This window comes from Cnephaeus nilssonii (genome assembly GCF_951640355.1).
Source record: "Cnephaeus nilssonii genome assembly, chromosome: 14".
Lineage (NCBI taxonomy): Eukaryota > Metazoa > Chordata > Mammalia > Chiroptera > Vespertilionidae > Cnephaeus > Cnephaeus nilssonii.
In genome coordinates this window covers 29,234,563-29,251,567 of record NC_137085.1, presented here as the reverse complement: position 1 = coordinate 29,251,567, position 17,005 = coordinate 29,234,563, and the positions used below count along the sequence as shown (strand labels likewise).

Genomic DNA, 17,005 nt, shown 5'->3' with positions numbered 1-17,005 from the left:
TATCCACTGAGCCAAATCGGTTTTGGCAAAAGTCTATGATTTTTAATTAAAACTGAAAAACTGTCAGGGACAGGAATGACAGAGGACCCATCCTATGTGGATGGGATCCTGGGGGTGGGGGAATGAGGAACATTGTTGACACAGTTGTCAAAATTTAAATGGGGTCTGTGGATTGAACCTTAATACCATTTGAATGGAGATTTCCTCACGTGGTTGGGTGGAGAATTGTTATGTAGGAGTGTCTGCTTTTGGTAAATACACAGGGGAGTATCCAGGCATCCTGTCATGTGTAGAGCATGCGCTCAAACAGCTCAGAAAAAGACTGGGGGAAATGGGCATATATGTGTATAAATGCACACACTCACACAGTCTAACCTTGCTATTTCCGACTCCACCTTTGTGCGCCTGCCTACTTGCTAAGATCCATAACTCCGGAATCAAGGCTTGCAGAGCTTCCTCGGCCACTGGGCCACGGCCAGGGTGCAGGAACCCTGCAGACAGGCCCGCAGGCACAGTCCCAGCTGAGGTCCAACCGGTGCCACTGTTTTCTTGTTTCTGCTCCAGTATGAGAACTGGGGTCTGTTTCGCAACCCGTTCCATTGGGGCTTTGGCATTTCTGTGCTTCCTGGTGGCGTCTGGCTGTGTGGGATGGCCAAGCTGGGTTTGATTCCAGTCAAGGGCACATGCCCAGGTTGTGGGCTTGATCCCCGGTGGGGGGTGTGCAGGAGGCAGCTGATCAATGATTCTTTCTCATCATTGATATTCCTCTCTCTCTCTCTCTCTCTCTCTCTCTCTCTCTCTCTCTCTCTCTCTCTCTCTGTCTCTCTCTCTCTCTCTTTCTCTCTCTCCCTCCCTCCCTCCCTCCCTCCATTTTTCTCTGAAATCAATAAAAAATATATATTTTTAAAAAATAACTTGTCAGTGTATTGTTAAGCTTGCCAACTCCTGTTATCAGTATCCTATGCGAAATCAGTTTCTGCCATATTTTTTTCTTCTTAAGAAGTTTCTAAGATCTTCTCTCAGCCTTCTGTTTCATAGCTTCACCTGCCAACAGTACAGAGATTTTTTAAATGGCATTCCTTACATATACTGCCTTATGTTAATTTTACCTGACAGCTAACATCAAGCACTGGGAGTTACACAGGGAACTAAGAGCAAAATATCAAGATGATAAATTCTATTTCTCTTTGTTCTTATAATGCAAAAGTGAATTGTTTTGAAGCTCACTATAACAGTGATCATGTAGAATTGTTATTCATGTGCAATTCTCAGTATACAAAATCTGCTTCTGACCCACCCTCAGTTGAGTTCTACCCTAAACCACCCACATTCTCACCCAGCCCTCCTTGTGACCAGGACTATACTTCTGCAAGACAGCCAGCTATGGTTAGGATATATCTCAGTGGCCACGGAGTAAAAAGATGCTAGCTCACCCAGAAAGCATTTCAGCAGTGGCCTCACTAACACTGCTGAGTCAACCAGCTGTAGACAAATATGTAATATGTGTGCTATTTGAGATGTTCATTGAATGCTTAATGAAGGAAGTCAGAGACAGGAAAATAAAATGAATGTATGCTTGTCAAAAATAGAAATACCTTTTTATAACAACTTTTTTTTATAAGAACTTTTTTCTTTTTACTCCCTTCATTTTCATATTGTAGACATCATTAACTTCTCTGTAGGGGCTGAATTTTACAGGAAATAAATCTAGAAGACTTGGTTTCTCCTATGGTCGCACTGCAAATTAACTAATTACAGATGGAAGCTAAAACCTTCTGTCAGTACTCTCAAACTTTGCCCCCAACTCTGCTGGCTCAATCCTTAAAGACATTTTGCTGAGAAAGCTCAGCAGTTGCTTTCTGGTTAGGGTAGGTACTTGCCCATGGTACTAACTATTAAACCCTATTTTGCAGATAGACGGGGCCTGTGGAGTCAGTTGCCGCTCCCTGGACTTAGCCCCAGCCCAGCCCAGGTCCACTCAGTGCACATACATGTCTTCCAGGAATTTGCCAGTGAAGGCCTTCGCACCCTCATGGTGGCCTATCGAGAACTGGACAAGTCGTTCTTCCATGCCTGGTACAGGAAACACAGTGAAGTCTCCTTGTCTTTGGAGGACCGGGAAAGTAAAATATCAAGTGTCTATGAAGAGATCGAAAAAGACTTGACGGTTAGTGGGAAGAAGCCAGGGACAGACACGGGCACGATGGGGGATGGTGGTCAGCCAACTGACCAAGGGCTCTGAGAGTGGCTGCCAGCAAAGCAATAGCTTCAGGCTCTCTCTGGATACTGGATACTGAATCCAAGCTAATTCAGAATATCCTGGATCTTTGAAATCCATAAATAATGAAAAATGCACTAGTTATAAATTTCATCTTTCTGGCAATGTTTCTTTTCTTTTTTTTTTCTTTTTTAATCCTCACCCAAGGATATTTTTTCCATTGATTTTTAGAGAGAGTGGAAGGGAGAGAGAGAGAGACAGAGAGAAACACTGATGTGAAAGAGCCACATCGATTGGTTGCCAGGGTCAGGAGCCTGCAACCAAGGTACGTGCCCTTAACCAGAATCGAACCCGGGACCCTTCAGTCCGCAGGCCTACACTCTATCCATTGAGCCAAACCAAGTAAGACTCTGGCAATGTTTCTTATCCCAAATTTGCTCACAGAAGCTAAGTCATCTGGGAGAAATCAGGATCTGAATAAAGCACAGATTATATAGTCCAGAACTAATTGATGGAAGACTTAAGACAAAAATATTCTCTCATTCATTTGGCATATTTATTAAATTCCTCCTGTGTGCCAGGCAAGCCAAGCAGGTCTCTTTGGGATTAATTTGACAGAAGAAATGGCAAGAACAAAGACCCTGAAACAGGAGCAGGCTTATCTTGTTAAATGAACAGCAAGACAGCTAGGGTGGCTGGAACAGCGCAAGTAAGGAGAGACTTAAAGGACATGAGACAGAGAAGCATTTGAGGACCAGAAGCTTTTAATCTAGCTCTTTCCCTTTTCATGGGTAAAGGCCTTAAAAACCTTAGAGGGCTGTAGTAGGTACAAACAAAAGAGGTCCACCCAAGCTCTTGTAGGGTTGAAATAAAAACTGGAATGGGATGTAGGGGGTCCTTTATCTGGAACCCACAGCTTTTGGAGACCAAAGGCAGGAAGCATGCTGTGAATCCAGAGAGAAGTGAAAGTATGTTGAGAAACAAATGGTTTAGAAGTGGCACACAGCATCATGTATGACTTGAGCAAGTCTTTTCCCTCTCTGGTCCCTAATAGTCTGTTTCCAAATTTGATTTCAGTGTGTGGTTGAAAAGCTCCATCTGTTGAGAGGTAGAGTGTGCTGAGTTTTATATTATTGGGTTCCTCATGCCAGGACAGGGCCAGCTTTCTACAGAGGATGCTGAAGTGCCCGTTGAATTGTTGGGTAGCACTAAATGCTGTGACTCTCCTTTTTCCTCACTTGTTGCTATCTCTGTTCGAAGCTCTTAGGGGCCACAGCCATAGAAGATAAGCTGCAAGATGAAGTACCTCAGACAATCAAAACGCTGAACAAAGCCAAAATTAAAATCTGGGTTTTAACTGGAGATAAGCAAGGTAAAGGGGAGTACCTCATCTGACCAATCATGTTCCCTATCCACCTTAGCCACTTCTTCCTTTTCTTATTCATTTATTTGAAAAATACCTTATAACCCAGGTCAAGTCCATTAGGACAATTCCAGTCTTACATACAATTTGCTAACTACATACTTTATGCTAGTTACTGTATTAGGCAGAGGATACAGATGTCTGTCATCGAGGAGCTCACAACCTAAAAATTCTAGAGTTGTCTTTGACTATACCCTCTCTGTTGTCCCAAAGATTCATTCTCTCACCATGTCTCATCAGTTCCTCTGAAAATCCTCTTGGCTATGTCACCACCCTAGTTCGGCCTTTGTCCCCCTGCTGGCTGACACTTCTCTCTGTTTCTAGCCCTTATTCATTTTAGTATAACCTACAAACAACCTAAAACATTCTGCTTTTATGTTACTCCGCTGCTCACGTCCCTACAGTGACTCTACATGGTAGGTGGACTCTACTGTCTGGCCCTGCAGACCTTGATAACCTATTGCCTACACATCCTTATCTCCATCCTAATGCAACCATTACCTCCAATATGTCCCAAAACAAATTTCTCCTGTAGAGCCTCTGTTTGAGTTGTTTCCCCATTTGAAATGTTTTTCTTCCCCTAGACAAGTCTTATTCATCCTCAAAGCCTTTCTCCAAGAAAGTTTTTCTGACAATTGCAACTCTCCTCTGACTATTAATACCACTTTCAGCCAAGGTTCAGGACTTTTTTTTTTTCCTTAGTATGAATTTATTCTGAATTTCAGATTTCTTGATGTAAAGGAAAGACTACAGCCTAAACATCTCAGTCTCTCATAAAATCCAGCATAGAAATGTGCATAGTTCTATTCAAGGAAATACATCCTGATTGCCTGCAGAAGTGGATACAAACTGAAATTGCTTTAAGAAACAGGAAGGCTTTGTAGAGAAGGCTAAGCCAGAATAATTCTAGTTATCAAGAAATAACTCACAAGTCTCTACCAAGTAGACAGTCTTCTGTCTGACCATGTTTGAATATGGTCTCCACTGACTTGTGAAAAATGCACTTTGCATCCATGGCAAATGTGGACAGACGGGCTCGGTAGCCTACTGTTAGTGTCCGTGTAACTATATACTGTGAAAACACCCTGTTCCAGTGAAAGTGTGACCTGTGTTCCCCATTCCCTGCAGAGACTGCTGTGAACATTGCCTATGCCTCTAACATCTTTGAGGATGAAATGGATGGGCTGCTTTTCGTGGAAGGCAAGGATAATGAGACTGTTGAGAAAGAACTCAGGTATCGATGAGAGAGCGGCCACAGCCTATCCCTGCACACAAGAGTTCCCACCCACCTCTTCACCTAGTGAGACCCCCACACTACCAGAGGAACAGAAGAGAAATGGAGGAGGGGTAAAACAAAAAGCCTACAATATTTGAGAGAATTTTGTGAATAAGCATTAGGGTTCAAGAGGTTGGAGTGTGGGGGTAGGGTGGGGAGGTGAAGTGTGGTGTGTGAATGGTCAGGGACCTAAGGCAGTGGCAGGTCTCAAGTCGGACATCCTGGCTGGTGCTTTTCAGAGGCTCTATGTCCATCTTGCCCACTTTCACTCTGGGGCACATTTTCCTTCCTAAGTTCTGGGGCTTCAGGTCAGACACTGACCACTCCTCTTGGTTTTCAGGTCAGCATTATACAAGATGAAACCTGAGTCTCTACAGGAATCAGACCCAATAAACAGGTACCTCGCCACGAAGCCCAAAAAGCCTGTCAGGATACCTGAGGAGGAGCCCAATGGCAACTATGGCTTGATCATCAATGGCTACAGTCTGGTGGGCAACACAGAACTACAGCTCTGTTCTCTTCCTCCAAGGAACTTTTCTGCTAGGTCCAGCCCACTTCAGGGAAATTTCAAGACCCATGAGTCACCCCATTCCCCCTCCTTTCAGGTGCCCTTGCCTGACAAACACCTTTCCCAAGCCTTCTCTAGGCTGGAATATTGAGGGGTGGGGGGAGCCAAGAGTACATTCCTTCCTTATCCAAATTCTTTACTACTGATGTGGCCTGTCACTTAGGGGAAGGGGGTAAGTGAGCAGAACCAGGTCCTCCAAAAGGAAATTTGGCTTTATAGCCCAGTCAACTGATTAGACCCAGTGAGAGACCCTGACTGGTTTCCTGCTGGAGGCTGGGTCAGATGTGAGGATGCCTAGGATCCTTGGGATAGAGCACCTTGGGAACAGCTATGCCTGATTTCTCTCTGTAGTACAGGAGAGTATGGGGGGGAGGGGCGGGGAGGGGCCTAGGAAGGTCCTGCCCTGAGAACCTTTTGGGCAGCCTGAAATGTGGATGTGCCCTGATGCTGCAGGCCTGTGCTCTAGAAGGGAACCTGGAGTTGGAACTGCTGCGAGTAGCATGCATGAGCAATGGGGTGGTCTGCTGCCGGATGACACCCCTTCAGAAGGCCCAGGTGGTAGAGCTGGTGAAGAAGTACAAGAAGGTGGTGACACTGGCCATCGGGGATGGGGCCAATGATGTCGGCATGATCAAAGGCATGTGAGCCCCCAGGCTTGCCCTTTCCTTCCTCTATTGGCAAAACTGATCTGGGTGACACTGTGTTACTGGCTCACACTCCTGTATATCATATACTATATTGTACATTGATACTGTTTTTCAACTACATTCATGCTCCTCTATACCTGCATTCCCATTTATTTACACACTAGAGGCCTGGTGCACGAAATTCATGCACGGGGGGGGGGGGTGTCCCTCAGCTCAGCCTCCACCCTCTCCAATCTGGGACCCCTCAAGGGATGTCCGACTCCCTGATTAGACCCGATCCTAAACGGGCAGTCGGACATCCCTCTCACAATCCAGGACTGCTGGCTCTCAACTGCTTGCTTGCTTGCTTGCTTTCCTGATTGCCCCTAACCACTTCTGCCTGCCAGCCTGATCACCCCCTAACCACTCCCCTGACAGCCTGATTGATGCCTAACTGCTCCCCTGCCAGCCTGATTGCCCCTAACTGCCCTCCCCTGCAGGCCTGGTCACCCCTAACTGCCCTCCCCTGCAGGCCTGAGTCCCCCGCAACTGCCCTTCCCTGCAGGCCTGGTCGCCCCCAACTTCCTTCCTCTGCCAGCCTGGTGACCCCTGACTACCCTCCCCTGCAGGCTTGATCGCCCCCAACTGCCCTCCCTTGCAGACCTGGTCCCTCCCAAATGCTCTACCCTGCTGGCCATCTTGTGGTGGCCATCTTATGTCCACATGGAGGCAGCCATCTTTGACCACATAGGGGCAGCCATCTTGTGTGTTGGAGTGATGGTCAATTTGCATATTACTCTTTGATTAGATAGAATAGAGGCCTGGTGCATGGGTGGGGGCCAGCTCGTTTGCCCTGAAGGGTGTCCTGGATCAGGGTGGGGATTCCCTTGGGACGGCCTGGGCGAGGGGCCTGTGGTGGTTTGCAGGCTGGCCACGCACCCCAGTGACACAAGTGGAGGCCCTGGTATCTGGGGTTTATTTATCTTCTATAATTGAAACTTTGTAGCCTTGAGCAGAGCCAAGCCTCCTGCTCACTCCGTGGCCACAGCCATTTTTGTTGAAATTTATTTATCTTCTATAATTGAAACTTTGTAGCCTTGAATAGAGGCCTGGGCCAGCCAGGGCGGCAAGGAAGCTTGGCTTCCTCCATTGCCGGGGGCAACTCAAGCCTCCTGCTCTCTCCAGCTCCATGGCTGCTGCCATTTTTGTTGGGATTTATTTATCTTCTATAATTGAAACTTTGTAGCCTTGAGTATAGGCCTGGGCCGGCCAGGGAGGCAGGGAAGCTTGGCTTCCTCCATTGCCAGGGAAACCCAAGCCTCCTGCTTGCTGCAGCTCCGTGGCCACAGCCATCTTGGTTGGATTAATTTGCATACTTGCTCCTGATTGGCTGGTGGGCATGGCCTGTGGGTGTAGCGGAGGTATGGTCAATTTCCATATTACTCTTTTATTAGATAGGATATATACATCAGCCCATACCTAGAGGTATGCATGCACATTTAGATTCATTTCCTTAACACTTACACACATATAGATACACACAGCTCCCACAAGAACCCATGCATATATACACAGAACAGGCTGTGCTACTACCACACTATCTTTCTGAGATGGCATCAAAGCCCACAGAAAGGACCCCTGGACAGGAGTGATAATCTTCCTTTTTTGAAGGCTTTAGGCCTGAGCAAAATTAGGCTGAAGACAGGGCCATCCAACCAGGAAATTAACTGTGAGGCCCAATGCAGGGATCTTTTCCTCCCTAAGGCAGTGTTCTAGAGAGCTTGCCTTGACTCCTCTGGCTGGAAGAGAATAGCAGACTCACTGATTGATACTTTGGACCAATAGAAACAAATGGCTGAAACTGGTTTTAATTTCAGCTGAATGTTGTTAGCCTCCAACAGCTTGTAGTTCTGTGAGATATGGACAACATCTTGAGGTCCTCCAGTCCAGCCTCCCTCCACACAGGAAACACTAGCAGATATTCTACTAGGAAGTGTTCTTTCTCTCTCCCCCAGTTTCTAGAATGTATCTGTTTTTTAGGACCTTAGAGTTTTTAATTATCCATTAAGCAATGCAATAGTTTTGTGCCAGAAAAAAATCAATGAATTTGACCTACACTACAACAGACTAATTAAAAGTTTTAGAAATTTCCATGTTATCTTTTTTATCCAGAAAAAGTCACCTTAGACTTCCTGAAGAACAGTAACAAAGTAGTAGATCACTTATTCCTCCCAACAGTTGGATTTTAGCTGCTTAGATAAACTTAAATAATTAAATATTGTGTTAGATTGGCATCCATCCTGCATTTCTAATTGATTTAAGTGGCTTCAAGAGATATGAAGAAATGTTTACCTCAACATCTGGACAGTAAGACAGAGCCCAGATGGCTATAGCAGGTGGTAAAAAACCATTCAAGACCATTTCTAAAACTAGACATGACAGGCATTCTTGAGCAGCAGCATCCAAAACAGTGCAGATGAAGGAGCTGTTTTCTGACTTGTGGGCAGTCCACTAAGGAGGAAAGGCTGCACTAAGTGCCATATTGAGCTGAGTCTAACTGTTTTCCAAATGTAAAATAAGGGACTTGTACAACATGACCTCAGCCTTCCTTTTACACTTTCAACATCTGTGACTGAGAAGCTTCTGGGGTTTCTTTTGCAGCTGCCCACATTGGGGTCGGTATCAGTGGCCAGGAGGGGATGCAGGCCATGCTCAACAGCGACTTCACCTTCTGCCAGTTCCACTATCTTCAGCGTCTACTCTTGGTCCACGGCCGCTGGTCCTATAATCGCATGTGCAAGTTTCTCAGCTACTTCTTTTACAAAAACTTCGCCTTCACTCTGCTGCACTTCTGGTATTCCTTCTACAGCGGGTTCTCTGCACAGGTAGGAGGTCAGGTGGCATTTCCCACTTTGGTAAACTGGGTCTGCTCTCGTCATCCCCACTTCAGCCAGCTCAGACTTTTTCTCCTCTAGAAACCAAATGTCTGACATGCTGCCATCCATCTGTAAAGCTCCTCACCCATGCCCATCCCATCTCCGAACCCTACACTTAGCCTTAGATTTCCAAACCCTAATTTATCTGGCCTGGCTCTGATTTGGCCATGACTCCTACCTTCAGAACTCTCCCATAAGATATTTTCAACTTTTTCCTGACAGAGACCTAGAGTTTTCAAACATATGTAATGGGAGTTTTTCTTTCTTTCTTCCTATTTTTTTAAGCATTCAAAGTAATCTTTTTGGAACAGGCTAAGCCTCAAGGGGCCTCTGGGTCTTGCCAGCAGGCTGGTTATGTGTTCACCTATAGCCATACCTGGAAACACAGCTTCCCTTTATTTCTCCTTCCCCAACCCAACACCCCCCTCCAAAAGAAAAAAAAAAAAAAACCCACACACTATTTTTGTTCTAATTATTTTTTTAAACTGTAAGAGAACGTTTATTTAGAATGTCTCAGAGGCAGCAGGAGTGAGCCGTATAAGTGGGCTCAGGATCAAGTTAGAGAGACAAAAGAAGGCCTCTTGGAGCACCTGGGGGGAGGGGAGAAGGGAAGGGCTCAGGTGTGCTCCAGAGAGACCCCCCACTGGGTCCTCCATCCTGAAGGCTTTTATTGGAAGGTAGATGCATCAGCTTTCCAGGTGTGTCTCCTCAGCGTCATGGTCTCCACTGATAGGTCAGCACCAGAGCAGAGGTGGTCATTAGTCAATGCAGCTGGTCCTGATGTCAGCCGTGGCGTCAGTCATTCCATCTGGTTTTGCTACTTTTCTGGCTCTGGAACTGAAACACAGCCGAAGGCTAGATGTCATCTCCAGGGATTGATAGTTAAGGGAGTGGTTGTGCAAGGGCTTGTAGTTTTGCCCGTTGCTAGGCACCCTCTACACCTGGGCTATCATTTCTACTCAGCTTGTGCCTATCTAACTGCCTACAACAGTTCTGCAGATGAAAAAGGGGTGCTGTAATAACTCACACATTTCTAACTGGGCAGATCATGGTGGTTAGTCACATCCCAGACCTATAGCTTCTTCAGTGAAATGTTGTTAAGCAAGCCCTGTCTATTTTCTTGCGCATCTAGGTCTGCGCTAATGAATTACCGTATTTTCCGGCGTATAAGACAACTGGGCGTATAGAAGATTTTCCTGGGTTAAAAAGTCGTCTTATACGCCGGGAAATACGGTAATTCCCCATTTGAATATGAAATCTCTCCCACAGTAGTGGGGAGAAGTGACACCTTGATTTTGATATTCCCCAAGGAGTCCCTTTTCCTATGAGAAGTTTTCCTATAAGAAGTTTTTCAAGAGTCTCTCAAAGATTCCCAAGAAAAACATCCTCGGGAACAATTCTCTTGGGAGAGCCCTACTACCTCTGTTGCCTTTGGCTCCAGGAGAAAAGGACTAGTCAGCAGACAGTAGTATGTGTTGCTGCTGACCTCTTGTGGCTAGTAAGGAAAGGAGCCCTCTCTAGGCCCTAGGATGGAGCACCTAGATAGGGAAGGGTCAGTAGGTCTATCCTATCCTGCTTGCCAATGTTAGAAAGTGTCCAGTGTTATAGAAGCTACTTAATTCCACAAAGCAGATAAAGAAAAAAACCCAAAGGTTTACATTCCTGAGGGGTATAGCTAGCATTCCCTAGCACCCTCCAGGTCCTTTCTGTGCAGGGAGGGGGCAGTGCTGGTCATGGTAGGGTTGGTCCAAATCAACCCCATAAGGCTGGCCACAAACAAACTTGATATAGCCTTGCCTCAGCTTGGTAGCCAGAGTTCTAGGTAGAGTAGGACCAATAGAGACTGGAGTCAGCCATCTCAGATTTCTGAAATTCAAATCCTACTTTAAATTAGGGTAGTGATGGATAAGTGGAGAGGGGGAAGGCAGCGGCAGGTGGGGGGGGGGGGGGGAAGGGCTGCTTGGGACCTGGGAGGTGGAGCTGGGACTTTGGAGAAGAAGAGAATCTAAGAAATCACCTTGGTATCCTTTCAGACAGTTTATGATACCTGGTTTATCACTTTCTACAACCTGGTCTACACCTGCCTCCCGGTCTTGGGCTTGAGTCTATTTGACCAGGTAAGACTAGCAGCAAGCCTTAGTCAGAGCTGAAGCCCCTGGGCCCTTGAGGAATATTCTGAAGAGTGAGGAGGACAGAAAGAGCTGGGCTGTACATGTGTAAATGGAATAATTTCCAGAGCAAGGAAGGGGGCTCATCACTGGAGAGGTATCATGGGATAAAGAATCCTCCTCCACATAGACTAATCATCAGTTTTAGAAATCCAAGCTTTCTTGTGTGCATTTTATCTTCGTAGAGAGTAACATGGAAATTGTGCTGTGTAATAATTTGAGTATGTACCAAAGTAGTGAAAGGAAATAGTCATTGGGGTAGGACTAGATAAAGCAAGGGACTTTAAGAGAGGAGAGACCCATACAGAGATAAGGAGATAAGACAATGCAGGGAGACCTAGATGAGGGTTCTTGAAGTCTAAGCATGGGGGTGTGGGTATGATACCTTTGGATTATAGGGAGTCAGCCCAAGGGAGCCATCTGTCCCTGTCAGAAATATCCTATGCATTGGAGGTCCTGGTGCCCTACCTCTCTCTCCTCTTCTACCTCAACCTCCAGTCCTGGGCACATGGAATAGAAAAGGAGTCTCCAAAGAGGAATAAAGTAGCTGAAAGAGGACATTATGGGATCATGGTCCCCAATCTCCAGCAGGGTAGGAAGGAAAATTCTCCATGACGTAGCTGCCAGCCTCAGAGGAGCAAGAGGGATGGGTTGGGTCACTCAACAGTCCTAACTAGCTTCAATGGTCTAATTCTAGGGATCCACAACCTCTCAAAATAAGCCCCAAGCTTTGTTATCCAGAGTTTCAGATTTAGGAGAAGAGGATGATCCAATGTCATCCATGTAGAGAATCCTCTTACCTGAGTCACCAGTAGCCATGGGAATGTGAGAGGCATCACAGAACATGGATACCTCCCATCAACTCTCTGGTCCCCATTGGCTTCCCCCTCTCCTCCCACTGGAATACTTAAAACTGGGGACTCATATCCCAACTGCCTCCCCCACCCCAAGATCCAATCCTCCCTTCCAGCTATCCCAATCCTAATTGCCTCCTTTCTTAAAGTCCCCAATCCTCATTGCCTCTAGGTCCTTCCCACCATCTTGACCTTCTCCTAGCTTTCTTCCACCAGCTAGATCCTTGCCTAGAGAGTAGGACTTAAAGCAGTGTCTGTGGTCACTGATCTGTACTCTGGTCCCACTTCTCAAGTAATCCATGAGGAAGCTCCTAGGCAGCTGGCAGCAGATTCAGTATGGGGAGAAGCCTCTACTCTGATGGAGATGGGACCTTCCTGAGCCTTCCTCCTTACCTTCTGATGTTTCCAGGATGTGAATGAAACATGGAGCCTACGCTTCCCAGAGCTGTATGAGCCAGGCCAACTCAACCTCTATTTCAACAAGAAGGAATTTTTCAAGTGTTTAGTACATGGGATCTACAGTTCCTTCGTGCTGTTCTTTATACCTATGGGTACCATTTTCAACTCGGTGCGCAGTGATGGGAAGGAAATCTCTGACTACCAGTCCTTCTCCCTGATAGTGCAGACCTCCTTGCTTTGGGTGGTCACAATGCAGGTGTGGACAGTAGTGGTGGGGGTAAGGGCATTGGATGGGGAGGCTGTCTGGAAGAGAGGGAGGGAAGCAAGGAGGGAAGGTGGGAAGGGAGAATCCTCTATTATAGAATTGGAGAATGGAAGTGGCTGATAGGTCCCAGGTTATAGAATATTGCACATAAGAGGGTGTTTTTCAGATTGCCCTGGAGACAACCTACTGGACGATGATAAATCACTTATTCACCTGGGGTAGCCTGGGTTTCTACTTTTGCATCTTATTCTTCCTGTACAGTGATGATGGCTTGTGCATAATATTACCCAATATCTTCCAATTCCTAGGTAAGGCTCTGTCCAGTGTGTGTCCGGGGGGAGGGGGTGGGGAGGTAGGGTGGGACATTAATAAATGTTTACTGAGAAGCTATTACTATGTGCTAGGCTCTGTGGAGATAGACAGAAGCAAGACATGACCTTTGTTTGCCCTAGAAGGACTCAGAATCTAGCTAGGGGAACTATTTTACCTTATAGAGTTTGAAGACATTTTCAATTTCTTATCTAATTTGATCTTTACAAGCATCCTCTGAGGTAGTCAGAGCAAGAATTATTAGCACCATTTTAGATACTGAAGGTTTTTAAATTTTAAATGACTCAAATCTAGGTCTCCTGGTTCCTAGTCCAATATTCTTTTCACTGTGGGATCCTGCCTTATTGTCTCCCATATTAATTTCCCTTCTCTCATATTCACTCTGATGAGGACAGGGAGAGTATATACGTAGATGTAGCTGGCTCCCACCTCTATCAAGCCATTCATTTCCCTCCTCCAAAAGTCCTCTATCCCACTTTTGTGTCCAGTCCAATGCTCTATGATTCCTATAACCAACCTCCAACTCTCATGTCCTGCCCGGCCTTTAGAGGGAGACAAAGGCATGTGAATTCACAGTGACTTTGGTTGTAAAAAGGGCCTCACTGCAATCCTTTTGCATTTATATTATTTCTGAGGAGACTAAACTGTCCCCAAATCAATAACTTCCTTCTTTGGACTGTAGAGGTATCTAAGTTCTGGCTGACAGCCCCTTCCTCTATGCTCTGGTTCAGCCTTTCCCCTCCTGGCTCATTGTTTGCAGGTGTGGCAAAGAACACTCTGAATGTGCCACAACTGTGGCTGAGTATTATGCTCAGCGTGGTCCTCTGTGTGTTGCCTGCCATTGGGTACCAGTTTCTCAAACCACTATTATGGCCCTTAAGTGTGGATAAGGTGAGTGGAACAGGGAATCTACTGAGATATAATGCAATTCATGACCCTCTTTGCCTTTGCCTCTGTGGATAAAAACCCTGTCCCCCTGCTCTGGCTATAGGTTTTTGACACAATTCATGGCATGAGACATCCACTGACATACCCAGTCCGGAGTAAACTGAAAATGACAGGCTCTCGACGTTCTGCCTACGCATTCTCCCATAAACAGGGCTTTGGGCCCCTCATCACTTCTGGCATGTTTATGAAGTCCAAGTGGCCCAAGAGAAACAGTCCTCATAAAAAGTAGAGGCCTTTAGGGAAACCCCAAAGGAGTCCGTCATTGCTCTTCCTCCCTTGTTTTCACCTAACTTAGTAAGGAGGGCTTAGTTACCCTGGGAAAGCAGCATAAACCTGCGCTTCCACTCTCACTCCACGGGCTCAGCCTCTTCATTCCCTAGCAGGCTGTGCCCAGGTAAGGCAAAGAAAGGTAAAGAAAGAGCTCCCAGATATCTGTCAGAGTTGCAGCATTTCAAGAAAAAAGTGACTTTAGGCCTCCCTTCTATCACCCCTTCTAAGTTTTAGTCCAGACAAGCTAATGTGGAAGTAGTGGGTTGAGAGGGGCAGTGTGAGGAAGGGAAAAGAAAATGGAACCTAAGAACCCAACTCGGGGTCCTGTTTTCCATACTCAGAACAACCATTAACCTTGCTAGAGCCCCACACAAACAGTCCCATTCAGGCACCCTTCTCAGGTTTATCTGGGGGACTCAGGAAGAGTCTTTTGTTGGCCTTGGGTAACAAAAGGAGGAGACATCTGTAAAAATAATGGTCATAAGAAGCTGAAGGAGAGTATCTGGACAAAAAAAAAATTTTTCTTTAAATGGAGGTGGTTCTTGCCTTAAAGACAGTTCAAAATTTTGCCTTCTTCTCTCTTTGATGCCTTTGACCCAAAACTGATAATTTTTTGGGCCTTAGAATTGGGAAGAAGAAATTTCAGAGGATTAAATCTTTTCTTGAGGGGATATAGCCATAATTGGTGAACATTTGTCTTCATTCCATAAAATTATTTTGAGAATAAATTGTATTTACTTGTGAAATTGTTTGTAAAAAAGTTGGTGGAGCAATAAATTGCTTATTTTGGAGTGGAGAGGTTTGTATGGTCTGTTGGGGCCCCAGGGCCAATAACACAGTCCAAGCAATATCATTGAACCACAAACTCACCCCTCTCCCCCTTCAAACTAAACCAGCATTTCCCTTACCCCCTTTTCTCTCCCTTTTAAAACTCCATGCCACTCTTCTGCCCCCTGCTGCTAAACTCTTTCTTGACCTCAATATTTCACCATACAGCTCTATCCTCTTAGCACACCTTAAATGAACCTAATGAGCATCTGCTCATCCTTCTCTGTACACTTTTCCTGACTGATTTTATCCAATCTCATGATACGTTTACCAACAAAAAGATTCTCAATTCTCTCTCTATCCAAGACCTCTCTTCTGAAATCCGGATCCATTTACTAAACTGACTCTGAGACCCTTCACTTAGTTGAATCTCAGGAAACTCACACTCAACCCACCAACCTGTAATTACAATCCCCCCCCCCAAAAAAAAAATTTCATCCCAGTATGCTACCACCATCATTCCAGTCACCCAAGGCAGAATAATGGGAATCATCTTATAGTCTTCATCTAGTCTGATGTCTAATAAGTCATGAAGTCGTGTGAATTCTCCATCTTTATTATGTCTTGTTTTCCCTCCATTATTACTACCATTGCCCTTGGTCAGACTTTAATCATCTCTCGCCTGTATTGCTGCATAAAATCTCCCAACTCATCTTCCTGGCTTCTTCCTGTCTAAAGCATCCCCAGATAATCTGTCTGAAAGGCAAACTTGATCATGTCAAACCCCAGCTTTGCATCCTTTAAGGGCTTCCCATGTCTTCTGGATCAAGTTAAAATTGGGACATTTTATCATCGGGCCCTCTTTAGCCTTGTCTTTCACTACTCCCCCTTCTGCATTCCATTTCTGTCCTTCATGTCATCAAACATGCTGTTCCCATATCCCAAAATGCTTTCCCTCACCCCCTTCTTCATCTAGCAAACTCCTAGTCACCCTTCAAAATTCAGAATAGTTGGAACTAGATAGAGGTGGTGGTTGAACAACACTTTGTACTAAATGCCACTGAACTGTATACTTTAAAATGGTTAATTTTATGTTATATGAATTTCACCTAAATTTTTTAAAGAAGCTCAGATTAGGCATTGTCTCCTCCAAGGGCTTCCCCTAATTCCTCAATGTGATTTATATACCTATCATATTTATTCAATTGCTCCCCTGTGCATACCTCTATCATTGACACTTTTCACAGGGCATTTTAATCATTTATTTATGGTCTATTCATAGCATGTAATGGGCCTTTAATAAATGTCTGTTGAATGAATGAACAAATGAAAGAATTGAAATCTGCTTCTCTGCTTATTTTTCTCGTTTCCCTAAATAGCACCACCACCCAATAAATACCTCAAACCAGAAACCTGGAAGTCCTTCTGGACTCCTCCCTGGTATTCCTCTAATGCAGTGATGGCGAACCTATGACACGCGTGTCAGCACTGACACGCATAGCCATTTCTGATGACACGTGGCCGCATGCCAAGGATGAAACATTTGCTGCTCCTGAGGATGAAACATTTGCGACTAGAGTCTTGGAGTTAGTTTTTTCCTCAGAGTGACACACTACCCGAGTTATGCTCAGTTTTTTGGCGAAGTTTGACACACCAAGCTCAAAAGGTTGCCCATCACTGCTCTAATGCAATCCATTCTGTTACCAAGTTCCACTTACTCTGTCTTAGAAATGTCTTCAGATCTTTCCCTTCTTATTCATCTCCAGTTCCATTGCTTTCATCATTTCTTGCCTATTACATGGCAACAGCCTCCTCTCCGGTCTCCCTGCCTCTGACTCTGCTTCTTTTCAATTCATTATCCACACCACAGAGAATGAGCTTTCAAAAGTACAAATCAGATCATGCCATTTGCCAGTTTAAAATTTTTTAGTGACTCCTCACAACTTCCCTGCCTTG

General features: G+C 45.3%; 1 protein-coding gene across 1 annotated transcript in view; it reads left to right on the top strand.

Annotated features, from left to right (window-relative positions):
- Nucleotides 1-13,035, top strand: part of LOC307111153 (phospholipid-transporting ATPase FetA-like) — a gene marked incomplete at its 5' end in the record, with an annotated part of 62,366 nt that extends 49,331 nt beyond the window's left edge. The window contains 6 exons of the mRNA XM_079790829.1: nucleotides 2,003-2,167; nucleotides 3,479-3,590; nucleotides 4,770-4,875; nucleotides 5,258-5,405; nucleotides 11,081-11,164; nucleotides 12,479-13,035. Of these exons, the coding sequence (XP_079646955.1) occupies nucleotides 2,003-2,167; nucleotides 3,479-3,590; nucleotides 4,770-4,875; nucleotides 5,258-5,405; nucleotides 11,081-11,164; nucleotides 12,479-12,853 (990 nt within the window). The 3' untranslated portion in view covers nucleotides 12,854-13,035. The remainder of the gene's footprint in view (nucleotides 1-2,002; nucleotides 2,168-3,478; nucleotides 3,591-4,769; nucleotides 4,876-5,257; nucleotides 5,406-11,080; nucleotides 11,165-12,478) is intronic.
- Nucleotides 13,036-17,005: the final 3,970 nt, after the last annotated feature.